Source organism: Prunus avium, chromosome 2 (genome assembly GCF_965620075.1).
Source record: "Prunus avium chromosome 2, drPruAviu1.hap1.1, whole genome shotgun sequence".
NCBI classification, from domain to species: Eukaryota; Viridiplantae; Streptophyta; class Magnoliopsida; order Rosales; family Rosaceae; genus Prunus; species Prunus avium.
The window spans coordinates 25,017,989-25,044,465 of record NC_142285.1 but is presented as its reverse complement, the minus strand read 5'-3'; the positions used below and the strand labels follow the sequence as shown (position 1 = coordinate 25,044,465).

The 26,477-nt window shown below is 39.9% G+C and overlaps 3 protein-coding genes and 1 pseudogene across 3 annotated transcripts; 3 read left to right on the top strand and 1 right to left on the bottom strand.

The window, feature by feature from the left end:
- The first annotated feature begins 2,769 nt into the window (after nt 1-2,769).
- On the top strand, nt 2,770-3,549 carry LOC110760272 (protein FAR1-RELATED SEQUENCE 5-like). The gene has a single exon (XM_021962511.2). It carries the CDS (start codon nt 2,770-2,772, stop codon nt 3,547-3,549), a length of 780 nt encoding a protein of 259 aa, XP_021818203.2.
- A 101-nt stretch (nt 3,550-3,650) lies between these two features.
- Nucleotides 3,651-4,892, top strand: LOC110760273 (protein FAR-RED IMPAIRED RESPONSE 1-like). Its single transcript, XM_021962512.2, has one exon. It carries the CDS (start codon nt 3,651-3,653, stop codon nt 4,890-4,892), a length of 1,242 nt encoding a protein of 413 aa, XP_021818204.2.
- Nucleotides 4,893-11,337: 6,445 nt separating this feature from the next.
- Nucleotides 11,338-12,051, bottom strand: LOC110760274 (uncharacterized). Its single transcript, XM_021962513.1, has one exon. The coding sequence runs from the start codon at nt 12,049-12,051 to the stop codon at nt 11,338-11,340; it is 714 nt and encodes a 237-aa protein (XP_021818205.1).
- Nucleotides 12,052-21,255: 9,204 nt separating this feature from the next.
- On the top strand, nt 21,256-23,302 carry LOC110760267 (beta-glucosidase 12-like; annotated as a pseudogene).
- Nucleotides 23,303-26,477: the final 3,175 nt, after the last annotated feature.

Below are 26,477 nucleotides of genomic sequence, written 5' to 3'. Positions count from 1 at the left end.
AGAGGAAGAAAGGTTCAACAAGGAAATCAAAAGAAACAAAAGAAGGAAGTGGCGTAGCCACTCTGTTTGAATCTGCATGCAATGAAAAAAAAAGCAAGAAGGAAGTCAGCACAAGATTATACGCAGCAACAGACAAAAAAAAATAGCCACCACGAAGAAAAAGAGAAGTCAGCAAAAGACGAAAAAAAGAGAGGAGGCACATCTCTTTGGGTCTTGGACTTGTTGTTCAGTCTGCCTTGACTGTAAAAAAAAGGCTATGTGGTCTGAGTCTGACTAAGAAAGGCATTCATACCTTTCGTGAAAATAGAGATGGCTCTGCTCTATCTGGGAAGGTCTGACTATGGAACAAAAGAAAATGGGCCTGGGGTTTCATTTTAAATAAAGGGAGAATTCTTGGCAGTGGTGTAACTTTATCCCAAGTCTGTCAAAATCACAATTCCTTTATGGTATAAATCTCTGTAGTCCTAGTCCAACTGTGATTGGTTTTTGATAAACCAGATGAGCCTTGTGCTGGTGACCAATCACGGACCAACAGATTAAAAAATATGTTAAAGGGCCTATCGTCAGGTTATTGGGTTATGATACCCATTAAATGCCCAATATATTTAAGGGTCAGGATCTAGTGAGAACGCTTATGTGAGAACATAACATGAGAACACCGTTGGATCCAATCTAACGGCTGTATGAAAAGCAATTGTAAGTGTAAGTGTTGTATTAGAACGAGGCCTTCTTCTCTCTTCTCCCTCCAATACTCTCTTCTCCCTCCAAAACGTCCCCTCCAAAACAGAAGTCCCCTCCAAACCAGCTGTTCGCTCAGTTCAATGAGGAGGCCATTTTTTTATCAGCTTTGATTGAGGAAGAACTGTAACATTGAAGAGAGAGCACCCTCATTTTTCTGGGTTTCCCATTCAGGCGAAACAAAGGAATCTTGGATTTTATAATTTCATCTTTGTGGTTGGGTTTTTGGGGTCGGGACATACGTCAATCCTTGAGCAACGTCGAAACTGGCGTTGAGTTGGAAAGTGCTGACCGTACCGTTGTGGTTCTGCTCTGTTGGTTTTGAAATCCTTGAGCGGGGGCGAAACAGGGGTTGAGGAAGAAGAAAAGTTTTTGGGGTTGACGTCCAGATCTAAAAGGGCTACGTTACGTTGTCATAGTTGTTGAAAATTTGAAGTTGGAAATTAGTTACGAGGTAAGCCATATACTGTACTTGTCAATTTCATTATTGGGCATCAGCATGAGTCACTTTAGGTTGTATGTATGACTTTAATGTTTCAGCGGAGAGTCATTTGCATGTCATATGTTAGTTAAGATATATTGTAAAGCTGTTTGAAAGTATGTGCCAAATATTGGGCATCAGCATGAGTCAGATTAGGTTGTATGTATGTCTTTAATGTTTCACCAGAGAGTCATTTGGATGTCATATGTTAGTGTTTGTGCCTAATAAATCAAGGCCATAAATTGGCCGAAAGGACCTTCCTCGGCCTTAGCACCTATTCATGAACTAAAACGTGGCGTTTCGTCAGATATTTGGCCTTCCTAAAAACAAAGGAAAAGCTGCGAAGGTATAATCATCTCGGCCTCGACCGCGGCATTATGGGTCGAGGTCGAAGGACGAAAGAGTCACGACCGAAGGGATTAGAGTCAAATCGCCACGCGGCAGCAGGGTCCCACACTTCATTTAATGAAGTAACGCCTCTGACTAGCAAACCCACTAGCCACAAAAGGGCATTTAATGCACGAGGGAAGAAGGGAAGTGACTAAAGTCAAGGTTTGGTGATAGAAATCAGAGTGGTTAGGCGCAAACATACTTACAAATATTCTTACAAATTGAGGTCAGATCACCAACCACCAAACAAGGGCATTAAATGCGTCCCCACGGCCAGAAGCGCAGAACCCACGATCAGGGCGGCTGTCGAGATTTACTAGGATTTATGGGGTCACACCACCATGCTTCACGATCCCAAATGTCGATTGGACTACCCACTTGTTCTAATCAGGTTCCACTATGCAGATTTTCAGCCCCGATTACTCCTCCAAGAGCTCTTCCTATAAATATCAAACTCGAGCTACATTCAAAGGGTTAAAACACCAAACCAAAGCCTCCCACGGAGCAAATTATATTTTCCTGTAATGCACTTTCAATATTTTTACTTGCTTTCCTAGGAGTAGTGTTAGACTGTAAGGAAAATCCGTTCATCAATATTTCATACGACCCTTGATTTTCAAGGCGCCGGAGCACCATCTTTGTTAATCTCTCATTCACCCCATATATCATACAACCGTCGCTCCCTGAGCAACGGGCCGGAGCACCGCCCAAAATCCACCATCAATACCACCACTAAACGGCCTTGTAGCTCAGGCCGTGAACCTGACAGCCGAGATCAGTTCCTCTCTTGGCCACAATCGTTTGATTAGGAGTCGAACCCAAACAGGCGCACCACTTAACCATTTCATCTACATCACCATCTCGACGCATGGTAGACTGTGCTGGCACGCCCGCGCACAACCGCACCGCATCCAAAAGAAGGACGTCACGTGTTAAACGCATATCACCTCGGCCCGGAGCTCCAGGTCGTGAGATTTGCGCAGCCAATAGTTAGTTGATATATATTTTAAAGCTGTTTGAAAGCCTGTGCTAAATATTGGGCATCAGCACGAGTTACGTTAGTGTGTATGTAGGTCTTTAATGTTTCACAGATAGTGATTTTAATGTCATATATGATGGTGGTGATGTGATATTTAGGGTTAAATTGCAAGAAATGTGAAATGGAGTGCGAAGGACAGGTGACACCGGAAGTTAGTTCGGAATTGAAACCAAAATTGGGACTTGAATTTGATTGCTGTGAGGATGTGTTCAATTTCTATAATATGTATGCTGCGAAAGCCAGATTTGGCATTCGGTGTTCTACAACGAGAACGTGCACATTCACAGGAGAGGTAACAAGGAAAAAATATGTATGCTGTAAACAAGGGTATGCGTTGACAAGCACTGTTAGTCGTAATAGAAGACAGCGAGGTTGTACTCGAACTGGGTGCAAGGCTAAACTTGCGATTTTGAAGGTAAACGAGAAGAATAAGTACACTGTTGTAGGATTCAATGAGGTACACAACCATGACATGACCACAGTTGATAAAGTCCATCTATTGAGATCTCACCGTAACTTAACAGAGTCTACAAAGGCCTATAGTACACATATGAGCAAAGTTAATATCCCTGTACATAAACAGGTAAGCCTTCTTGAGGTGCAAGTAGGGGGATTGGAAAATGTTGGGTTTGTTAGGAGAGATGTCTATAATTATGCAAGGGACGTGCGTGGGGAGGTGATTGGGCATGATGCAGAGCTGCTGAAGGAGCATTTTTTGGCTGAGCAAGGAAAAAATGAATCATTTTATTTCAATATGGAGGTAGATTCCGAAGGAAGGATAGGAAATGTTTTCTGGGCAGATGCAAGGTCAAGACGAGCTTATGGGTTTTTTGGGGTGTGGTGGTATTTGATACGACGTTCAACACGAACTGCTATGAAATGGTCTTTGCGCCTTTGTTAGGCGTTAATAACCATAGGCAGACAGTGTTGTTTGGTTGTGCATTCCTAACTAGTGAAACCACGGATTCATTTGTATGGTTGTTCGAAGAATTCAAGAAAGCCATGCCAGGTGAGCCACCCAAAATGATCATCACTGATCAAGATGCAGCCATGTCAAAGGCAATTGCTTTAACTCTCCCAACAACATTCCACAGATATTGCATATGGCATATCTTGAATAAGTTTATGGAGAAACCCGGCATTGGGGAATGTTTTTCAGAAATGTACAAATGCATATGGGGTATGGACACGAAAGAAGAATTTGATGCGAAATGGGATGAAATCGTCACAAGCAATGGGCTGAAAGACCATCCGTGGCTGAGCTTGATTCATGCTTTGCTGGAGAATTGGGTTCCATCATATGTAAAACATGTGTTTTCGGCTGGGATGTCAAGTAGTCAACGGGCTGAAAGCTGTCATGCATTTTTCAAACAATATATTAACCGGAAAAATACATTGATGGAATTCATTGTACGTTTTGAAAGAGCTCTTGGTTCACAGAGGCACAAGGAGTTAATGGCTGATCATGTTGATACCAATGAAAAACCTCCACTGCCATTTCGAACACCAATGCAACATCAAATGGCACGCATTTACACTCGGGAAATTCTTGAAATGTTTGAGAGGGAAGACTTCCGAAGCCTTTTATGCTTGTTCGAACTTTTAGAGCAAGATGAGACCCAGTGCAGGTACAAAGTAAGTGAGCGGGTAAATCCGGGGGTGACACGAATGAAGGAGCTTGTGCATGATAAAGATGCCGATAAAGCTTATTGCAGCTGCAAAGAATTTGAATTTTGGGGTATTCCGTGCCGACACATCCTAGCATTTTTAAGAATGAAGCAGGTGGAGCACTTGCCAGACAATTACATAGTGAAACGATGGCTTCAAAGTGCAAAGTGCGGTGTAGTATATGATAAGAATGACAAAGAAGTTAAAGATTGCGTGGACGGTTTGGTTTTGTTTAAGAGATCGAAACTTGGCAAAGTTGCAGGTGAGTTGATAGATTCTGCTTTGTTGTGTGATGAAGGTTTTGAGTTGCTGGAAAATTCATTTGACGACATTCGTGGGAAGCTTACAAGGTTGTTGTCATCAAGAGCTCGTGTCGAAGAAGAACCCAATGGAGAGGTTGGAACTAGTTCTTCTGAAGTCAGAATGAAGGATCCCCATCGAGTAAAAGCAAAAGGGCATGCGAGAAGAGTGAAAGGACAAAAAGAGAAGGCAGCGGAAGGACATAAACGGCAGTGCAGTGAATGTAGGAAGACTGATCATGATAGACGGAGTTGTCAAAAACTTGTGAGTGGGTAAGTGAATATGTAATTGTCTGGGTTTGAATTTTATACAAGAAATGCTGTTGACTTGTTTCTTTATTTCGATGTTGCATCTCTTCATCTTCCGACGCAGAAGTTGGTACTGCAGTTGATGAGAATTTGCAGCCCAGTCAGAGCACGCAGGACAGGGAACCTACTATGATAGAGTCATTTCTGCAAGAGTTTGATTTCCTTTATGGTCCCGGAGTTTGAATATTTGTTGATACCAATTTGTGTCTTTTTGGAAACCATCTGGAACCATTAGTGAATCTTATGTAAGTGCCTCATGTTGATATTGAACTAAGGTATGTGAAAAGTAACAGTGAAACCGCCCAAAAACAAAGTAACTTTTGTATTCGATAATTATTAAGTGTCACACACGTATCGCATGACTTACATTCGATCCCCTGGAAAAATAAAATAAAAAAAAGTACATTAAAGTCAACAATAAGTTATTTGAAGAGCCACTTAGTTATCAACATCAGAGTCATCACTTGACTCAAAGCGGCCACGTTCCTCCCAATCTAGAATGCGTTTGTCATTGTAACAATCCTCACACCACTCTGGGGGTAATGCAAACAATGGGAGATGGGGGCTTTGGGGGAGAAGGGGTCAAGGACCGATAGTATTGAACATTGTCTGGACCTACCTCGAATAGATCCCGGAACGTCCCACAAGGATGGTCGTGAACGTCACCCTGCTTGCAATAATTATGCGCAACTCGAACTTTCAGATCCATCTTTGGTTGAAGGTGGATGTCCATCCTGGGGCTTTGCTGTTTTCAGAACGTGGAGCCAGTGTTTGAAAGGATTCGTTTGGGATTCATGCAATGTGGGTAATGTTTTATACACCTTTGCAACGGTTGCAAGGAAAATGAAATATGTAGGTAAGGGAATCTTGAAACCATCACGGTGTGTCAGGAAGGGAATCTTGAAACCATCACTATGTGCCAGTAATGTGTCAAAGAACCGAATATCTGTGTCAGATAATCTTGAAAAAATTTATCGACCCACCGACAATTTTTGAAACCCAAAATTTGAGCACTATTAGTAACTGAACTCTACTAATCCAGTAGTTAGTGATGGAAGAAATAAGATTGAACTCTGGTAAGAACATAGAACCCAAGGCTGTGATAGCAGATTTAAACCCGAATAAGCTGCACGTAAGTCAGATCGGGCATAAACATGTAAACACAAACCCAGATCTGGCATTAACAAAAAACAAACAAGTGAATAACGATTGCCTAGCGATTGATATGGCTACCAGCCGTCATTATCGTTGGCTTTTGCTGGTTGGTGGCCTAGCTCTGGTGGGTGTACACCGCCGTAGATGATTTGCTGTGCAGCAGACGGAGTTATGGCGTCCCAGTCAATAAGTTTGTGGACATCTGCAAAGAATAGTCGGAATTGCTCAAAACCTTCATTGAAAGCCACAGACATTGCCTGCCCATGCTTGTCGCCTCCTTTGTGGATGCTCAAAGATTCGTACGTAGCATCGTCCAGGGTCATTTGCAAATCCTCTGCTTTGTGCGTTCTTCTTTGGCCACGAATTCTGTGCTTCTCTTTTCTGTAACGCGCTTTGTTCACTTGGCGCGTCAAATACGCCAACTTCTGCTCAGCTCTGAGATACTTTTGAGTCCAATAATGGACCAAGGAGGAGTCGTGTTCCAGTTTGTTCTTCATATCATTTATTTCCACAGCAGGATCATCGGAGTCGCCCTCGCTTGCCGAGGAGGTTGGAAGTGGCAGCGGTGGTAGAGGGGACCTTGGATAATCGGGGGCATATTCCCATGACCCATCGGAGTCCCCCTGATTTGCATTGCCGTTTGAACTGGTTGACATGTTGACAATTCTTTAGTTTCTTCATATTGGGGGATTCGTTGTATGCACAAAACACAACTCCAAAGAAGAGTCAGGAAGAAAACAAGATGTTGATGTACTGCAATGAGTATCCCATAGCCATACGACACCGTTTATATATGATGTCCTGGAGTATTCCGCAGTTTGTTTTATCTATTTTCCCTATCACTCACATCAGTTTTGTTTTTTTGTTCAGTAATGAGAGTATTTGATTTATGTTGAATTCGGATTAAAGCCTCGTATTAATCACAGATAGCATACACATGAATTTTGAATTTTCAACTTTCAATGAGGTGGTAGCATTTGTCGAAGTATTATCCCGATGTTTGCAAAGGAAGGGTGAGAGAATGGTCACTGACGTGCACGTATGCACCTACCCAAGGTTGATGCGGTCAGGTCCCATCATGTGTTGTATTTCGTTATTTTCATTACACAACTAGGGGAAAATTATTGAAGACATGGTAATAACAAGGAGAAAAATCGGAAAAATGCCCCAAAATTGATACCAGCTCCTTGTGGCATTACACAACTGGGGGAAGCTATAAATCATCGAAAGTGTTTTTTCAACTCACTTTCGTACTCAATTTCATAAGATGTGATAATACAGAGTGTACACTTCATCTTCGGAATATGGTTTGAACTCACTTTCGTTTCAACCGTAACATTATGTTTTGCAAACCTTTTCCGTCTATTTCCTTCATGTTCATTATCTAATTTAAAATAACACAACTATCGGTTACATTTGCTTCGTATCTAATTATTGGGAAAAATAAGTCTTATTTTCTCCTTTCAAATGACACACAGAATATTATTATTGTTATTTCATTGGTCATATATTATATATTTCACACGAATAAGCAAACCTCATATTACCATTTTAGGAACAACAACTCCTGTGAGGGAGATCCAATCAATGCTAAAAACTATCCCAGTCCTTTTAGGCATTTTGTAAAGAGAAATTAAATATGTTGACAGAAAATAATGTAAACATACTTCAATTAAAGCATACCCATTTAGCTTTACAAAAGTACGCATAATAAACCAAAAGCAATTTCCCATATTTTTCACTCGCTCTTTCTTCACGTCTTACAGCTTGGATACATACAAGATACCATATGAAGTGTCCAAAGCAAAATGGTTACACCTTCAGGAGCGCACACAAACTTGGAACAAAAGCAGTCAAAATGAACGTTTACGCATTTGTTCCAAACAAACTTACTGAAAATAACGAAAATGAACGTTGTCCAGCGACGGTTTACTCCATGGTGATTCCGTCCCAGTTGTAGCTTGGGACAACACATTTTGCATACTCTCGGAACAGGTCAAATCCTTTACGTGCTTCTGCTTCCCTCATCTGCACTGCCTCATTCGACCCCCTGAACCTTCGACAACCTTTTCCTTTCGCAAGCCTAACCCTCAGTTTCATTAGTTTGACTAATCGAAGGTGTAATTTCGCTTGACTTTTTCCCTTCCCCAATGTTTCTTCATACCATCTTAGACGTATCTTCTGACGTTTTATTTCAATCTTCAACGCATCGTACCGCATCTGGCCGATACGGCCTGCATCATCGTGGTCCTCAGATGAAAAGTTGATGGATTTCGCAGGTCCTACAGGAACATCTTCAGCATTCTTATTCTTGTGTGGCACCATTTACGGTTTATGGGTTTAGGGTTCAAGGTTTATGCTCAATGATTAATTCGTTATAGTAGATTTGCAAAATATATACTTGAAAAGCCAAAACAGAACACAATTTATAAATATATACTTGAAATAGCTGGAAGATTTCCAGACGCAAAAAGTTTCTTACTTCTTCATCACTTGAACTGCCAAATTCAGAAATGATAGAACTAACAACAGTAGGAGGATCTTTTTAATGCCCTTCACTATACGGATGACTTCAGCATATGCATTAAGTTCCTTCACATCCAGCTGGTTTTCAATTTGAGATTCAGTTGGCATGTTGCCTCCAGTCACCCATTCATAGCCACTACACGTTGTAGCTCCCTAAAAAAACATAAGAAAGTTACATTTTTCATTTTTGGATTACAATGTCAGACCCAATTCTTCTACTCTGTAGCAGTTTTTGTTGGCTTAGGCAATGGCCGATCTGAGTTAGTGTTATTGGCTTAGGGAAGATAATACTTACATATGTTGTGAAGCACTTCCAATACGGTCTGCCCATATTCCTTTTAGATTTGGAAATTAGCATAACCATCTCAGCATTGCAGTGCCGACACCTCTTTCCTTGAGTGTTTGTTGAAGAATTCGACATGGCTTTGCCCAGAAGGGAAATTGAAGATAACAGAAGATGACAACCCTGCCAAAACTTTGCTCAAAACCCCCAATTAATTTTCCTTAAAATCTGAAAAGGAATTGTAATTTATTTTTTGGGGAGAACTAATATGGAGTTTCAAGTTTGAATTGTCCTGTTTTGGTCGTAACAATCCGTGTCTGTGAGCGGCAAATTCAAAATTTGCAGGAATGTTTTTTTTTTGTTAACCCAAACCCATGAGCGCGAAAGAAAAGCATTGCTTTAATATTTTTTTAACCCTAAGCACTCGACAATAAACCCTAAACCCTAGGCGGCAAACCCCTACACCCTTGAAGTCGTTTAAAAATCGAATATTTCAGTGGAAACGATCACAAAATAGTAAAACTAGCGAGTGGCGGCATGGGAATGCGCCATGTGGCGGTCATGCTTGCAGTTTCCCACTCCAGCGCCTCCACTTGGCATTTCTTGTATATTTTATTCAGTTTTTTTTTCCCAAAAATTGTTAAAAATGCAGGAAAATTAAGGAAAAAATTGGGAAATTTCCTAACTGTGTGTGGGGATGAATACTTCATACGGAAAGTACAAACCCTGGTTTAGGAGCGAGTGAAAAATAAAATTTGGGAACCAACCCTACATTCGGATGATGCAAATGAAAACCCTAATACACTTTGTAAACCCCACACTCTCATATGTTCGATCACATTAATCCCGTATCCAAATTTGATTGTCCTGCCCTTTTTCTGGATATGTCATCGAATGAAATCTCGTCCCGATTGCTGATGAATTTTTTGGGATTTTTTCACCGTCAATTTCGATTTTTAATTGAATATTTAAGTGGAAACGATTAAAAAATATAAAAACTGGCGTGTGGTGGCATGGGAGGGGGCCGCGTGGCGGTCAGGCTTGCAGCTCCCCACTCCAGCGCCTCCACTTGGCATTTCTTGTATATTTTATTCAGTTTTTTTTCCCAAAAATCGTTAAAAATGCAGGAAAATTAAGGAAAAATTTGGGAAATTTCCTAACTATGTGCGGGGATGAATACTTCATACGGAAAGTACAAACCCTTGTTTAGGAGCAAGTGAAAAATAAAATTTGGGAACCAACCCTACATTCGGATGGTGCAAATGAAAACCCTAATACACTTTGTAAACCCCACACTCTCATATGTTCGATCACATTAATCCCGTATCCAAATTTGTTTGTCCTGCCCTTTTTCCGGATATGTTTTCGAAGGAAATCTCGTCCCGATCGTTGAGGAATTTTTCGGGATTTTTTCACCTTCAATTTCGATTTTTCATTGAATATTTAGGTGGAAACGATTAAAAAATATAAAAACTGGCGTGTGGCGGCATGGGAGCGCGCCGCGTGGTGGTCAGGCTTGCAGCTCCCCACTCCAGCGCCTCCACTTGGCATTTCTTGTATATTTTATTCAGTTTTTTTTCCCAAAAATCGTTAAAAATGCAGGAAAATTAAGGAAAAAATTGGGAAATTTCCTAACTCTGTGTGGGGATGAATACTTCGTCAGGAGTTTTGGGTTAATATTTGGCAAAATATTTTTTGTGAAAATTGATATGTAATTCTTGATGTGAAACTTAAGGGATTTCCGTACTATGGGATTCTTTTTTTTTTTGTTTGGTGCATAAATCCTAAAAATTGCTGGACAAATCCGAAAATAATGGGGAAATGTCGTAGATGGTTATAATCAAATTGGGAAAAACCCTCCACTTAATTCGTAGATCCACATTGCGATATTTAAATAATTATGTTAGTGAAAAAGGATTACCGGATGACTTAATTACACTTCTGTTTTGTTGCAAATATAGTTTCAAATGCAGGACAAATCAAGAAATTAGGGGGATTTGTTTGGGGTATTTATGGGATCATCAGAGTATCTTAGAAGATCAAGGATGTGTCAGACATCCACTTGTCAACGAAGTGACTGAAAGGATAATCCCTTTTCGGGTTGACAACACGTAACCTCCCTGCCATATGCCTGTCTGTCATCTTTAACGAATGACTGTTTGGGGGATATGAACCAGCAATTCCCCATTTGAGACTACTTACTGAAACGATATAGGACCCAAAACCATAAACAGACTTCATATAAAAACAATACAAAGACTGTTTGGGGGATATGAACTAGCAATTCCCCATTTGAGACTACTTACTGAAACGATATAGGACCCAAAACCATAAACAGACTTCAAATAAAAACAATACAAAGTTCACACAGTTTCACCTTTACATAAAAACACTAAAAACCAAAACAACAATTTATTAATAAAACACCTATCATACCATGTATATAGACTTATATATCAAACGCAGTCATCAAGTAGTGTTCGCGCTGGATGCAGTACTGCTCCCTCTTCCATTTGCAGGGTTCACAGTAGTTCCAAGCATGTACGTTGCCCCAATCGTCGGCTCTGCGGTCCCCGAACTGATACCACTCCTGATTACCCTCACAGTCAATGCAGTCTTGAAAAAAATCTTGGTATGCAGTAAACTTTTCAACCAGAGGAGGAGTTTTGGTGCCAGACATTGTATACCGACCCAGTCGCAAGCTTATTGAATCCCTGCAAGCTTGCATGTTCAGTTTCTTCGTTTTGCTGAGATGGCACAAAAACTCCATCGCATTCTCCTTGCCCTCACTAGGGTTCAACAGCCCTAGCAAGCCAACAAGATAGGAGGCTTCCTCATGCCTTGCCATAGTCGCCACCCGCAGGTTCTTCATGCTCTCATCATCTTTCAATAGGAAGAAGTCATGAATAGCTTCTCTGTAAATCATTTCTGGATTGTTATGTTCTTTGCACTTTTGCAAGAACTCAACAATTTTGCCTTCCTCACTTGGGTACCAGTCCTGATGCAACTGGTACTTATCCATTAACACCGTTGTCCAAACCTCAGGATCGTGGAGCATTTCTTTAAATAACTTGCAGTTTGCCGCCATGTTGTACAGATCTTCAAAGGACTTCTTTGTAACCACGAGCAGCACCTTAAACCATGCCAAATGTGGAATGTCCATCTTGGTTGTTGGAGAAGAGGGACTGAAAAGGGTCTGTGGAGAGGAGGGACTGAAAATGATCTGTGGAGGTTTTAATAATCAAGGTGTCATTTGGGGACGAAGAAGGAAGTGCCGCATATAAACCCAACCGGCGTGACCCACTTGACAATGGACGAAGACAAGGGTTTAGATCAGTTTATATTATATTATTCGTTTCCCAAGCGCTGTGACTGAAACGACAATTGATAGTTATCGCTGAAGCTGGAGGGACTCAATTGGTTTCGCGCTCTCCCATATTGAGAGCATTTATGATACTAGTTGTCACCGGCAGCAGTCACAAAATTAGAAATGCTTTTCGTCATAATTATTATGCTAAAATCACATCACCACTTATGAAGCAAATGACTTAGTTACATTTGAACATGACCAAGTAATCAGTTTCATTTTGCCAACCTTGAAACTACATATCAACGCACCATTAACCGTAAAGTAAATGATCACAGTGTATATGATACTAATAATGCAAAAATGACATCAGAACGAGTGAAGGTAACTTGCATTTTAACATTAACAACTAAGCAGTTGCTTCTTGCCAAATATGGAACTAAATATGAACGCGTATCACCAGTACAGAAAAAGAAAACTGTCTTTATGATACTGATAATGCAAATATGATAGCACACGTTCTCAAGGTAACTTACATTTCAACCACGCTGCGCGAACACTTAAATCTCCGCAAATATGATACTTAATTTGTCTGATTATCACCTGTAAAGAAAATGAAACTAGTGTATCTGATACTAATAATGCAAATATGACACACCACGGAAAGTAGGTATCTAAAGTGGCCGCTCCCCAGTCAAAGTGAACAAATTAATTTTGGCGGGTAAAATTAGTAAGGGGATTGCTGTATAAATAACAAAGTGATATATTTAACCTCACATTGCACCACTAATTGGTCCAAACAACCCTCAACTCACCATGGGGTCACCTACGAAAATCCCCCCCATACTGATGGGAATCGGGGTCCGGACATAGGTCACCAACCACACACACGACACGAGCACCGAAATCTAGGGCTAGTGCAAACTCACATATATCGTAGCAAATCCATGCCACAAATAAACTATTTCATTCATCATCAACATAAACTACCCTACAACTATTTCATTAGCCTTATTTATAGGCTTTACAAGACTTGGGTACCAACGCGACTTGGTCCAAAAGTAAACTCATTAATTATAAAATCACACATAAATAATAAAAGATATCCTAAAACTACCTAAATAAGAAAATAACAATATATCATGAAATAACTAATTAAATGGTACCTAAACCACATTTGAAAACACAGTGTGGCACCATTTACGGTTTATGGTTCAGCATAGTATCAACAACATGTGTTGACGGTTGCGTACAGGTTGTATTTGAACCCACTAAAAATAACTTATTCTTTAATTTTAAGTCAAAAGGGGGAGTTGCATCATAAACAAGAGTTTGTTCATTGGGAAAAATAACTTATGCTTCGTATCTAAATATTGGAAAAAATTAGTCTTATTTTCTCCTTTCAAATGACACACAGAATATTATTACTGTTATTTCCTTGGTCAAATTATATATTTCACATGAATAAGCAAACCTCATATTACCATTTTAGGAACAACAACTCCTGTGAGGGAGATCCAATCAATGCTAAAAACTATCCCATTCCTTTTAGGCATTTTGTAAAGAGAAATTAAATATGTTGACAGAAAATAATGTAAACATACTTCAATTAAAGCATACCCATTTAGCTTTACAAAAGTACGCATAATAAACCAAAAGCTGTTTCCCATACTTTTCACTTGCTCTTTCTTCATGTCTTACAGCTTGGATACATACAAGATACCATCTGAAGTCTCCAAAGCAAAATGGTTACACCTTCAGGAGTGCACACAGACTTGGAACAAAAGCAGTCAAAATGAACGTTTACGCATTTTTTCCAAACAAACTTACTGAAAATAACGAAAATGAACGTTGTCCAGCGACGGTTTACTCCATGGTGATTCCGTCCCAGTTGTAGCTTGGGACAACACATTTTGCATACTCTCGGAACAGGTCAAATCCTTTACGTGCTTCTGCTTCCCTCATCTGCACTGCCTCATTCGACCCCCTGAACCTTTGACAACCTTTTCCTTTCGCAAGCCTAACCCTCAGTTTCATTAGTTTGACTGATCGAAGGTGTAATTTCACTTGACTTTTTCCCTTCCCCAATGTTTCTTCATACCATCTTAGACGTATCTTCTGACGTTTTATTTCAGTCTTCAACGCATCGTACCGCATCTGACCGATACGGCCTGCATCATCGTGGTTCTCAGATGAAAAGTTGATGGATTTCGCAGGTCCTACAGGAACATCTTTAGCGTTCTTATTCTTGTGTGAGATAGGATCTGCATTTTTTGGTGGAGTTGTTGTAAGTATGGGGGGGATTTTTGTAGGTGAACCCATGGTGAGTTGAGGGTTGTTTGGACCAACTGGTGGTGCAATGTGAGGTAGAATATATAACTTTGTTATTTATACAGCAGTCCCGTTACTAATTTTCCCGCCAAAATTAATTTGTTCACTTGGACTGGGGAGCCGCCACTTGAGATACCTAATTTCCGTGGTGATGTCATATTTGCATTATTAGTATGAGACACAGTTGTTTCATTTTCTTTACAGGTGATAAGCAGACAAATTAAGTATCACATTTGCTTGGTGATGTGATTTTGGTATAATAATTATGACGAAAAGCATTTATAATTTTGTGACTGCTACCGGTGACAAATGGTATCGTAAATGCTCTCAATATGGGAGCGCGCGAAACCAATTGAGTCCCTCCAGCTTCAGCGATAACTGTCAATTGTCGTTTCAGTCGCAGCGCTTGGGAAACGAATAATATAATATAAACTGATCTAAACCCTTGTCTTCGTCCATTGTCAAGTGGGTCACGCCGGTTGGGTTTATATGCGGCACTTCCTTCTTCGTCCCCAAACGACACCTTGATTATTAAAACCTCCATAGACCATTTTCAGTCCCTCTTCTCCACAAACCCTTTTCAGTCCTCTTCTCCATAGACCCTTTTCAGTCCTCTTCTCCACAGACCCTTTTCAGTCCCTCTTTTCCAACAACCAAGATGGACATTCCACATTTGGCATGGTTTAAGGTGCTGCTCGTGGTTGCAAAGCAGTCCTCTGAAGATCTGTACAACATGGCGGCAACCTGCAAGTTATTTAAAGAAATGCTCAACGATCCTGAGGTTTGGACAACGGTGTCAGTGGATAAGTACCAGTGGCATCAGGACTGGTACCCAAGTGAGGAAGGCAAAATTGTTGAGTTCTTGCAAAAGTGCAAAGAACATAACAATCCAGAAATCATTTACAGAGAAGCTATTCAGGACTTCTTCCTGAAGAATGATGATGAGGCGCTGAAGAACCTGCGGGTGGCGTCTATGGCAAGGCATAAGGAAGCCTCCTACCTTGTTGGCTTGCTAGGGCTGTTGAACCCTAGCGAGGGCAAGGAGAATGCGATGGAGTTTTTGTGCCATCTCAGCAAAACGAAGAAACTGAACAGGCAAGCTTGTAGGGATTCAATAAGCAATCGACTGCGTCGGTATACAATGAGTGGCACCGTGACTCCTCCTATGCTTCAAAAGTTTACTGCAGACAAAGGATTTTTACAAGACTGCATTCACTGTGAGGGTAATCGGGAGTGGTATCAGTTATGGGTCCGCTGGGGCGATGACTGGCACAACGTAGATGCTTGGAACTGCTGTGAACCCTGCAAATGGAAGACGGAGCTGTTCTGCATCCAGCACGAACTCCAGTTGATGACTGGGTGGGTTTAAGGTCTATATACATGGTATGATAGGTGATTTATTAATAAATTGTTGTTTTGGTTTTTAGTGTTTTGATGTAAACATGAAACTGTGTGAACTTTGTATTGTTTTTATTTGAAGTCTGTTTATGGTTTTGGGTCCTATATCGTTTCAGTAAGTGGTCTCACATGTGGAATTGCTGGTTCATATCCCCCAAACAGTCATTCGTTAAAGGTGACAGACAGGCATATGGCAGGGAGGTTGCGTGTTGTCAACCCGAAAAGGGATTATCCTTTCAGTGACTTCATTGACAAGTGGATGTCTGACACATCCTTGATCTTCTAAGATACTCTGATGATCCCATAAATACCCCAAAAAAATCCCCCTAATTTCCTGATTTGTCCTGCATTTGAAACTATATTTGCAACAAAACAGAAGTGTAATTAAGTCATTCGGTAATCCCTTTTCACTAACATAATTATTTAAATATCTTTCAATGTGGATCTACGAATTAAGTGGAGGGTTTTTCCCAATTTGATTATAACCATCTACGACATTTCCCCATTATTTTCGGATTTATCCAGTAGTTTTTAGGATTTCTGCACCAAAAAAAAAAAAATTGAATCCCATAGTACGGAAATCCCTTTTCACTAACATAAAGAATTACATATCAATTTCCACAAAAAACATTTTGCCAACTATTAACCCAAAACTCCTCATGAAGTATTCATCTCCACACAGAGTTAGGAAATTTCCCAATGTTTTCCGTAATTTTCATGCATTTTTAACGATTTTTGGGAAAAAAAACTGAATAAAATATACAAGAAATGCCAAGTGGAGGCGCTGGAGTGGAGAGCTGCAAGCCTGACCGCCACGTGGCGCGCCCCCACATGCCAGTTAATATATTTTTTAATCGTTTCCACTTAAATATTCAATTAAAAATCGAAATTGACAGTGAAAAAATCCTGAAAAATTCCTCAGCGATCGAGACGAGATTTCCTTCGATGACATATCCAGAAAAAGGGCAGGACAAATAAATTTGGATACGGGATTAATGTGATCGAACATATGAGAGTGTGGGGTTTACTAAGTGTATTAGGGTTTTCATTTGCATCATCCGAATGTAGGGTTGGTTCCCAAATTTTATTTTTCACTCGCTCCTAAACTAGGGTTTGTACTTTCTGTATGAAGTATTCATCCCCGCACACAGTTAGGAAATTCCCCAATTTTTTCCTTAATTTTCCTGCATTTTTAACAATTTTTCGGAAATAAACTGAATAAAATATACAAGAAATGCCAAGTGGAGGCGCTGGAGTGGGGAGCTGCAAGCCTGACTGCCACGCGGCGCATTCCTATGCCGCCACTCGCCAGTTTTTCTATTTTCTAATCGTTTCCACTTAAATATTCAATTTTTAAACGACTTCAAGGGTGTAGGGGCTTGCCGCCTACGGTTTAGGGTTTACTGTCGAATGCTTAGGGTTAAAAAATATTAAACCAATGCTTTTCTTTCCCGCTCATGGGTTAGGGTTAACAAAAAAAAAACATTCCTGTAAATTTTGAATTTGCATCTCACAATCACTGATTGTTACGACCAAAACAGGACAATTCAAACTTGAAACTCCATATTAGTTCTCCCCAAAAAATAAAATACCATTCCTTTTCAGATTTTAAGGAAAATTAATTGGGGGTTTTGAGCAAATTTTTGGAAGGGTTGTCGGCACTGCAATGCTGAGATGGTTATGCTAATTTCCAAATCTGAAAGGAATATGGGCAGACCGTATTGGAAGTGCTTCACAACATATGTAAGTATTATCTTCCCTAAGCCAATAACACTAACTCAGATCGGTCATTGCCTAAGCCAATGAAAACTGCTACAGAGTAGAAGAATTGGGTCTGACATTGTAATCCGAAAATGAAAAATGTAACTTTCTTATGTTTTTTTAGGGAGCTACAACGTGTAGTGGCTATGAATGGGTGACTGGAGGCAACATGCCAACTGAATCTCAAATTGAAAACCAGCTGGATGTGAAGGAACTTAATGCATATGCTGAAGTCATCCGTATAGTGAAGGGCATTAAAAAGATCCTCCTAATGTTGTTAGTTCTATCATTTCTGAATTTGGCAGTTCAAGTGATGAAGAAGTAAGAAACTTTTTGCGTCTGGAAATGTTCAAGCAATTTCAAGTATATATTTATAAATTGTGTTCTGTTTTGGCTTTTCAAGTATATATTTTGTAATTTTCTAATCCGGACAGTTATGAAATATGAAGAAGTGTTTGCAAATCTATTATTATGAATTAATCATTGAGCATAATTAGGAAATGAATTTTTGAATGTTTGATATGCCTGCATCTTGACCTTCACAATCTTGTTTGCCGTTAACAAGAAACATTCCTATTTATTCCACATTTGAAAACACAGTGTGGCAGGTCCTACGGTTTATGGTTCAGCATAGTATCAACAACATGTGTTGACGGTTTCGTACAGGTTGTATTTGAACCCAATAAAATTAACTTATTGTTTAATTTTAAGTCAAAAGGGGTAGTTGGATAATAAAGAAGAGTTTGTTCATTAACAAGTAAGATTCAAAACTACCTTTTCAAAACCTTCGTACAAACGGGAAGGATGCCCTCAAGCATGCGAAGAAAGCTCTTCGAGCTTCCCTTATATGATAGAAAGGTTAGTTCTCTATCTCACGAATTGAGCCAATACCAAGCTATATGAATTTCTTCAGTTCAAATACTGTTACCTACATAATTACAAACCGCCCACCCAGTGAAATGAAGTTTGCAAGTTCGTATACTACACCCACCCAGTTATGTCATATTGCCTCTCCTAATTAAGCACATGCGTTAATATCCCTGCAACAACTGCACTGCGAGCTTCAACCGATACAAGGGCATGGCATGATGGGAAATATTCGCTAGTTCAACATTGGAGGTCAGAAACTCGCAGTATTTGAAAATGTACATCCCACAGTCGCCCCTGAAACATAGCGAAGCAGCTGTTATTCATTGTACAACAAAAGCGCACTTTCATAACACAATGTGTTTAGGTCGAATATGACTCACCCGCCTATATATCTAGCTTCGTGTAACAATCGGGGCAGTATTTTGGACACCGGCTGCACAGCCCGTTGGATGGCTTGAGTTCTGCACAGATCTACTTTTGAATCATATACCCTTATCTCAAACTCTTTTAAATCGATAACAAGTAAGATCCAGTGCTTCTGCCTTTCTAGGTTGAAGGGCAAAAAAACTTGATTCACAGACCCCCATGATTTAGCCAACTTATGCCCTTCGCCCTTCACCAATCCCACTAGACCGTTGCTGTGCTTCCTCTCCTCCTTTCCAATATACGACTTCATTTGCGTGTAATCTAAGGCAGCACATTTCTGCATAGTGGCTCACGAGTTATGCATCATAACGGATACGGAATTTCAAAACAAACAATGCTTATGAAATAATACAGACTTGAAAAGTGGTGTCCAGTATCGTCCAGTCAGAACCCGCCCACTTGCCAGACCTGTTGTGCCGTCATGTAGCAAATGCAAGGCCGTGTCAATGTTCTACATAAAAGGGTTGTTTCCATTATTAAATCAATCAATTACTACATAGTAAGGGCTTATCGACAAAATCCCAAATCAATCAATGCTTACCGAGTCATCCAACCAACCGTCCTTGGTCAGCAACCGAACAAAGAAGTTATGCGAACCTTCCATAGCTTCGTCTCCACATAACCGCACATGTGAACTATATTTGTCAATCATTGTTATTAGCAATTCCGTTTCACCAGTGACTCAATAGGTAATCATAATAAACCATTTATATTTCACTAAGGACGGGCAAAGGGAACTTACTTTACTTCTTGTCCCCATTCCCAGCAGAATTTTGCCACCTCCAGAAGGGAATCACGAGGAACAGGCCTTAGGGGGTCAGCAATTGGGTCCTTCGAAATATTGGGAATCTCCCGACCTTGCCATGGAGTTTCCCTTACCATTGCCCTTGGCCTCTTCGTCATAGGACCAACCGTCCAACTCCTTCCCCGACCCCTCTTTCGCCCCACCCCAACTATAACATCTTCGCCACATTCACCCTCCGCAGTGGACATGTCAATCTTTCGAGGAGGATTCGTAAGGAATTTAACAAGGGTGACACACACCGCATCTGGATCATCCCAATTTATATCCGGGGTTGTATATTGCACCTCTTCTTTCGCATTTTGTACACACTCCTCTCTCGATTCGGCTACTCCACCTTCCTCGATTTTATCACTCTCCTCTCTCGATTCGGGTACTCCACCTTCCTCGGTTTTATCACTCTCCTCTCCAGCATCCTCAGTCTCATGTCTCTCCTCTCCAGCATCCTCAGTCTTATGTCTCTCCTCTCCAGCATCCTCAGTCTTAAGTCTCTCCTCTCCATCATCCTCACTCTTCCTGGCGTCTGCATGACTGGTACACTTTTCCAAGCGTAACACTCTATCCTCCAGCTCACCCTTCTCACGGTGCAATAGTGCAACCTCATTCCTCAACTGCTGTACAACAGAGTTTAATTCATCAAGGTCCTTACATACCCGCGGGCCTGCACTAGGTGCATCACATTCAGGAACAACTGATCCCCAACTCCAATATGGTTGCCTCATCTCCAATTCACTTGGTCGTAAGACCCGCAGTATAACAGGCTGTCAAACATATACAGTTAACAGGTCATATACAATAGTAAACACCTTTCCTCATGAAACCAACATACTATTGAAATCAATTATTAACTACACACCTGTTTGCTTTGAAATATATAAGCGTTCAGCTTTCTAAACTCAGACACTTTCTCTGTGGATTCCCACCTGCAAATTCGAGGGACTAATGCAGTTTCCTCGATCCGCCTACAATATCTAAGGGGGAGAATTCCCAATTCAGCAATTAATTCATACGCCCAAATCTACAACAAATAGATTATCAAAGTCAGTACTTAGTTACGAACTTAAATTTTACAAACACTAATTTTGAACTAAATCATACCTGGAAAGCATAGCTCAATCCCTTTATATTCCATGCAGGTCTGTTAATTCTTTTAGGCTTCTCATCCTCCACGTTTTTCTTCCCTTTTCTCACTGAACTCCGCACCGCCTTTTTTCGCTTTTTCTCCCCTTTCCCCTGCCCATCCTTGTCTTCATCTCTCTCTTTCTTCCCGGGAACAAACAACAGAGAATCTTGCAGACACTCAAACGATATAGATCCCCACGGATATTTGTTGAATTCATCCATTGTATGAACCAAATGCAAGTAGTCCTCATTTATCTTTACATTTTGGGGTCTACCCATTATCACAGACTCCACAAAATATAGCAGTCCCAATTTGAACGAGTCCTCGCTTCCTCTTTCGGACTTTAGGAATGCATTTTCTAAGTCCTGGCCAGTAATGTGACTCCTGTTGGTAAAATGCGCTTTCATAAATCGCTTATGATCTTCCCCGGCAGACGTTATAGGTTTAACGCCATTTGTGACACTCTTCCATTGGGATCTTCCCCAAACTTTAGAAGATGAATATGGTGGTTTCTTAAGCCCTCATATTGTGTAAGTGAAGAAATTAGTCCTTTGAATCGTACTGATAATTTAATTAATAAATACAATTATGACATTTACATTTTGAAATGTGTATATACAGCAATCATTTTCAAGATTACGCAGAACTTTGTTATAAGGAATTTGGTGATCGAGTAAAGCACTAGATCACACTGAATGAGCCGTATACCTTCAGTAACTATGGTTATTCAACCAGATCCCAAAAGCCGGGACGATGCTCCACTTGGCAGCAGCTAAACTGCACAGGCGGAGATTCATCTATTGAACCATATTTGGTAACACACCACCAGCTCCTTTCTCATGCAGCTGCCGCAAAATTGTACAAAAATAGATACCAGGTACAATTAATTAGTTTGTTGCAACAAGAGAGCAACTACTTTACCTTTTTGTGACTCTAAAACAAACAAACTTAATGTTCTTGTTCAGGCGTCTCAAAATGGAGTGATAGGGATAACACTGGTGTCAAATTGGTTTGAGCCCCTATCAGAAAATAAAGAAAATAAAAATGCTGCATTACGAGCTTTGGATTTTATGTTCGGATGGCAAGTGAATTTCGAATTTGTTTATGAATATAATATTTACTACTTCCTAGCGAGCAATACATAATATAATGTCAAGTTAACCCTTGAAATTTTTACATTGTTATAGGTTTGCTGAGCCATTGACAAGTGGTGACTATCCGCAAAGCATGCGATCTCTTGTCGGAAGCCGATTACCAAAATTCACGAAAGAACAATCCAAGTTGCTAATTCGTTCATTTGATTTTCTTGGACTAAATTACTATACGGGTTACTATGCAAGTGATGCACCTCAAAATAACTCGGTATACGCAAGCTACACAACAGATGCTGGTGTTAATCTTTCATGTGAGTACAAATTCAGAATTTAATTCAAGCAATTTAAGTTTATAGATTAATTAGATTCTGATATTCATATGTGTTGTGGCAACTGAGCGTAATGGGGTCCCCATCGGTCCAAAGGTACGCATCAAATTACTTCATTAAGCCTTTATGATTTCGACCATTAATCGTTTTGCACTTACAAATGTGACCCCTAAAAATCTAAAAATCTTCAAATTTTGGTGCAGGGTGCTTCGGAATGGTTAAATATTTATCCACAAGGAATTCAACATCTTTTACTCTACACAAAGAAAAAGTATCACAATCCAGTTATTTACATCACCGAAAATGGTAATTTTTTCTAGCCTTAAGTAATTGCATGATCAATAATGTTTCACATATTTTTGGTGTAAAACACACACAAGAGGTACAAAGTCTAAATTTGTAACTACATATAATGTATTATATATTGTAGGTGTGGATGAGTTGAATGATCCGAAATTATCACTTGCTGAAGCCCTTAATGATACCCATAGAATTGACTACTACAATCGCCACCTTCATTATGTTCAAAGTTCTATTGAGTAAGTGTATTAAAAAAATTCATTTATAATATTTAAATATATATGTATATGGTATAGCTTTAGATTTTGAGGTATTGATTCAAATTATTGACATTAATATATTTAATTTCCTTTTATTGCTTTTTAGCAATGGTGTCAAAGTGAAGGGATTCTTTCCGTGGACGTTGCTAGACGACTTTGAATGGAGTTCGGGATTCAGTATTCGATTTGGTATCACCTATGTAGATTACAACGATAGGCTTAAAAGGCACCCAAAACTCTCGGCACACTGGTTCAAAAGTTTCCTTAAGAAGTATTGAAAACTTCAGATCATATTCGTCATTCAATATTCGTATTTAATTCAATAATGTGAATTTAATTCAATATTTCTGTACATACAAAATTGGAATTCCAAATTTGTGTACATTCAATAATTTCAATTTTAGTCCTTGTATAAGATTAAAATTCCATTCAACCCCCTTGTAAAATTAAACATTGATTTTTAGTCCTTTGATGAGGGTCAACATACGCATAATTATGAAACTCATTTGTTTGTAGTCCTTTGACTGATTGTCTTGAATTTGAGTTATTTATACGAATACCTCTTGAGGTTTTTCGTGTTTTTGCAAAACCCTCTAAGGTCTTGGAAATTACACAAACACCCCCTCAGCTCGCGATCTCACGATCGGACGATTATTGAAAAATACAAACTTTAAGTTGTTTAATCGGAACATCCGGGGCTCCGATTCACGATCCGTGAAATCCTACATGATTTTACGAATGCCTAGATCAACATATATAAATTTGGAAGCAATCCAACGGTTCTAACCTATCGAACCCGGAAATCACACAATATGTAAAATCCGTTCGGGGTTCAAACGTTATCCGAATTGGAATCCGAAAGTACCTATGCGCTCGTGACATCAAGGGGATTGCATTGGGACACAATGCCCCTCTGCTACAGCTACCACGCGCCGCCACACGCGCTGGCAGCGCGTGGGTGTCCAAAGCGATTACCACTCGTCGACAAATCTCAAAATCACGGGCCAAGACTCCTACCCTAGGTAACACACCTAATTTGGAGCCACTTTTGTTCTTGGACAAACCCCAAAAAGTCGATGGAAGTGGCTGGAATTTCAATTTGAAAACCGGCCAAACATAGGGTTCGAAATCGAGTTACTAAATCTAGAACTTGTTCAAATCCTACCCAACCAGAAGCTAGATCAGGAAAAATAGGTGAGAAACCATACCTCACTCGTCGGATTTGGTGGCCGGACAGCGGAGATCGACGGCCGTGAAGTTTCTGTCAAAAACCGGCGGTTTTGCTCCAGTTTTCGGTGATCCTCGCCGCTGCCGGCATCGCAGATGGAGCGAAACGGAAGGAGGATGAGCTGGCGGTCCTGTTGGGACCGGTGCCGTGCCCAGTGGTGGGCTGTAGCGGTGGCGCTGGCCGAAAATGTCCGTCGGTGAACTGTACCGGGGAGGGGGTCGCGCGCAGAGGGAAGAGAGAGCGAGAGAGGGAAGAGAGAACATTCTGCTTTATTATCGATCTCCTTGATTTCTTTTCTTGTGAGGCCTGTATCACGTGCATATAGTCCAAAAATCCTGGGCTCGAATTGGTGTCTTGGGCCTACACCTTTGGTCTTTTGGAATGACATGAGGGTGCCCATGGCCTTTTGAATTCTTGGAGCTCTAGAATTAGTCCGCCGAGGAAACCATCATTTAATCTCCATTTTCATTTATTAATATATATATATATATATAAAGTGGGCAGCTGCCACATCCTTCGGTTCCGGCCGCATTTGAAAACCCGGCCGGGCATAATCCAACCGGACTTCTTAAACCAAGCTCAAACGCAGCCCGACCCATTCTCCTAGCCATGTAACCCAGCTGCCACATCCTTAGGTACCGGCCGCAGCACTCCTTCAAGCTCCAAACCCGACTGCCAAGTTTCAATACCCCAAGGCGCTTGTCTCATCAAGTGCTCGGATTGGATGGATTTTCAACACGCCTAAACAACTACCGAATCTCAGTTAAGTTCTTTCTTTTTTCACTTTTGCTTTATTTTTCTTTCATAGATTGATATTGCACAACAAAACTTGGGGTTACAAGGGCATAGGATACATGATTGGTCTCTAGTCTTAGTGTATAGGGACATAGTGACTGCAAAACTGGGTTTACAAAGAGCAAGAATATATGGAGTTGGGCCTCCACTCGTTCATGTTTGCTATTTTTGGATATATGGCACCCAAGGTCTAAAATATCGATGATATCGGAAATATCGGTAGTCCAAAAACACAAAAATTTCGATGGAAATATCGGGATATTATCGATATCGATAAAAATTGAATAAAAACCACGAAAATTGTAAGAAAAACTTGGAAATTTTTATTGAAAATTTGGAGAATGTTTATTTAGTCAATTATCTATTAGTTTATCACAAAAAATTAGAAGGAAATGCATTGCATGATGGATTTAACTTATTTAAGTTGATTATACAGCGAGCTGGAAAATATTGTGAGTGTAGAAAATATGTAGTAATTAATGAAAAAATATTAAACACACCATAATCATTTATATATAATAATTTACTACAATATTTTACGCTTTATACATTGCATGTTACGATACATGAGTGACTTAGTACCACATAGAGTTCCTATGAGGTTCAAAATTTTCACTATCTTCATCATCTCTATGTGTAGAGTAAGTGTATTGTGAAGAGTAGTCATCAAATGATAAATCCCCAAAATAGTTTTGCATGTAATTGCTAACATGCCATCCATATGAATATAAATATTTTAGCATATTATCACAAAAATATAAGTGATATGGTGGTTAAGGTGTTGGAGGAGTAAAATGGGAGGGGTTCAATCCCCTTTGTGTTTTTTGTCTCCCTTTTTTCCCTTTTTTTTTTCTTTTTTTTTCCACCTTTACATCAATATTTTCGATATTTTAGCGATATTACACCGATATTTTGACAAAATATTGCTGAAGTGTAATCGACATCGGTATTTTCCGATATTATCGTCGATATTTATACGATATGTACATGGATACGTTCCGAAATATCCGTGACTCGAAAAAACTGAAATATCGTCGATATTTCGTCGATATTATCGATATTTCAGACTATGATGACACCTTTATGTGTACTTGAATGACTTGTGTACCCTTGAGTAGGAAAAACTTTTATTTATGTCATTTTCTATTAGTCTATTTAACTAAATTTATTGTTTTTTTTTTCTTCAAAATTTCAATATGTTAATGAACAAAAGGTTAATATTATCACAAAACAGTACATATATGCATCTATACTTAAATTATGCATGTTTTAGCAACCAACTAAGTAAAGCTTTAACGACCAAATCCTTTAGTCATTGAAACATTTTGGCGACGCACCAATCTATTTGGTCGCCCAATCCTTCCTTTGTACACGGCAAAATTTGATATTTGGTTGGAACCCTTTAGTTATAGGCGACCAACTATAATCTCATATGCAACGGAATACTTGGTCGCTGAAAGTGTTTGGCAACGAAAATTGTTGTTGGTCGCTGGTACTTTCAATGACGAGGCTACGGCGACCACCTTAGCGACGAACGTATTTGGTCGCGAAACAGTTTTGGCAAC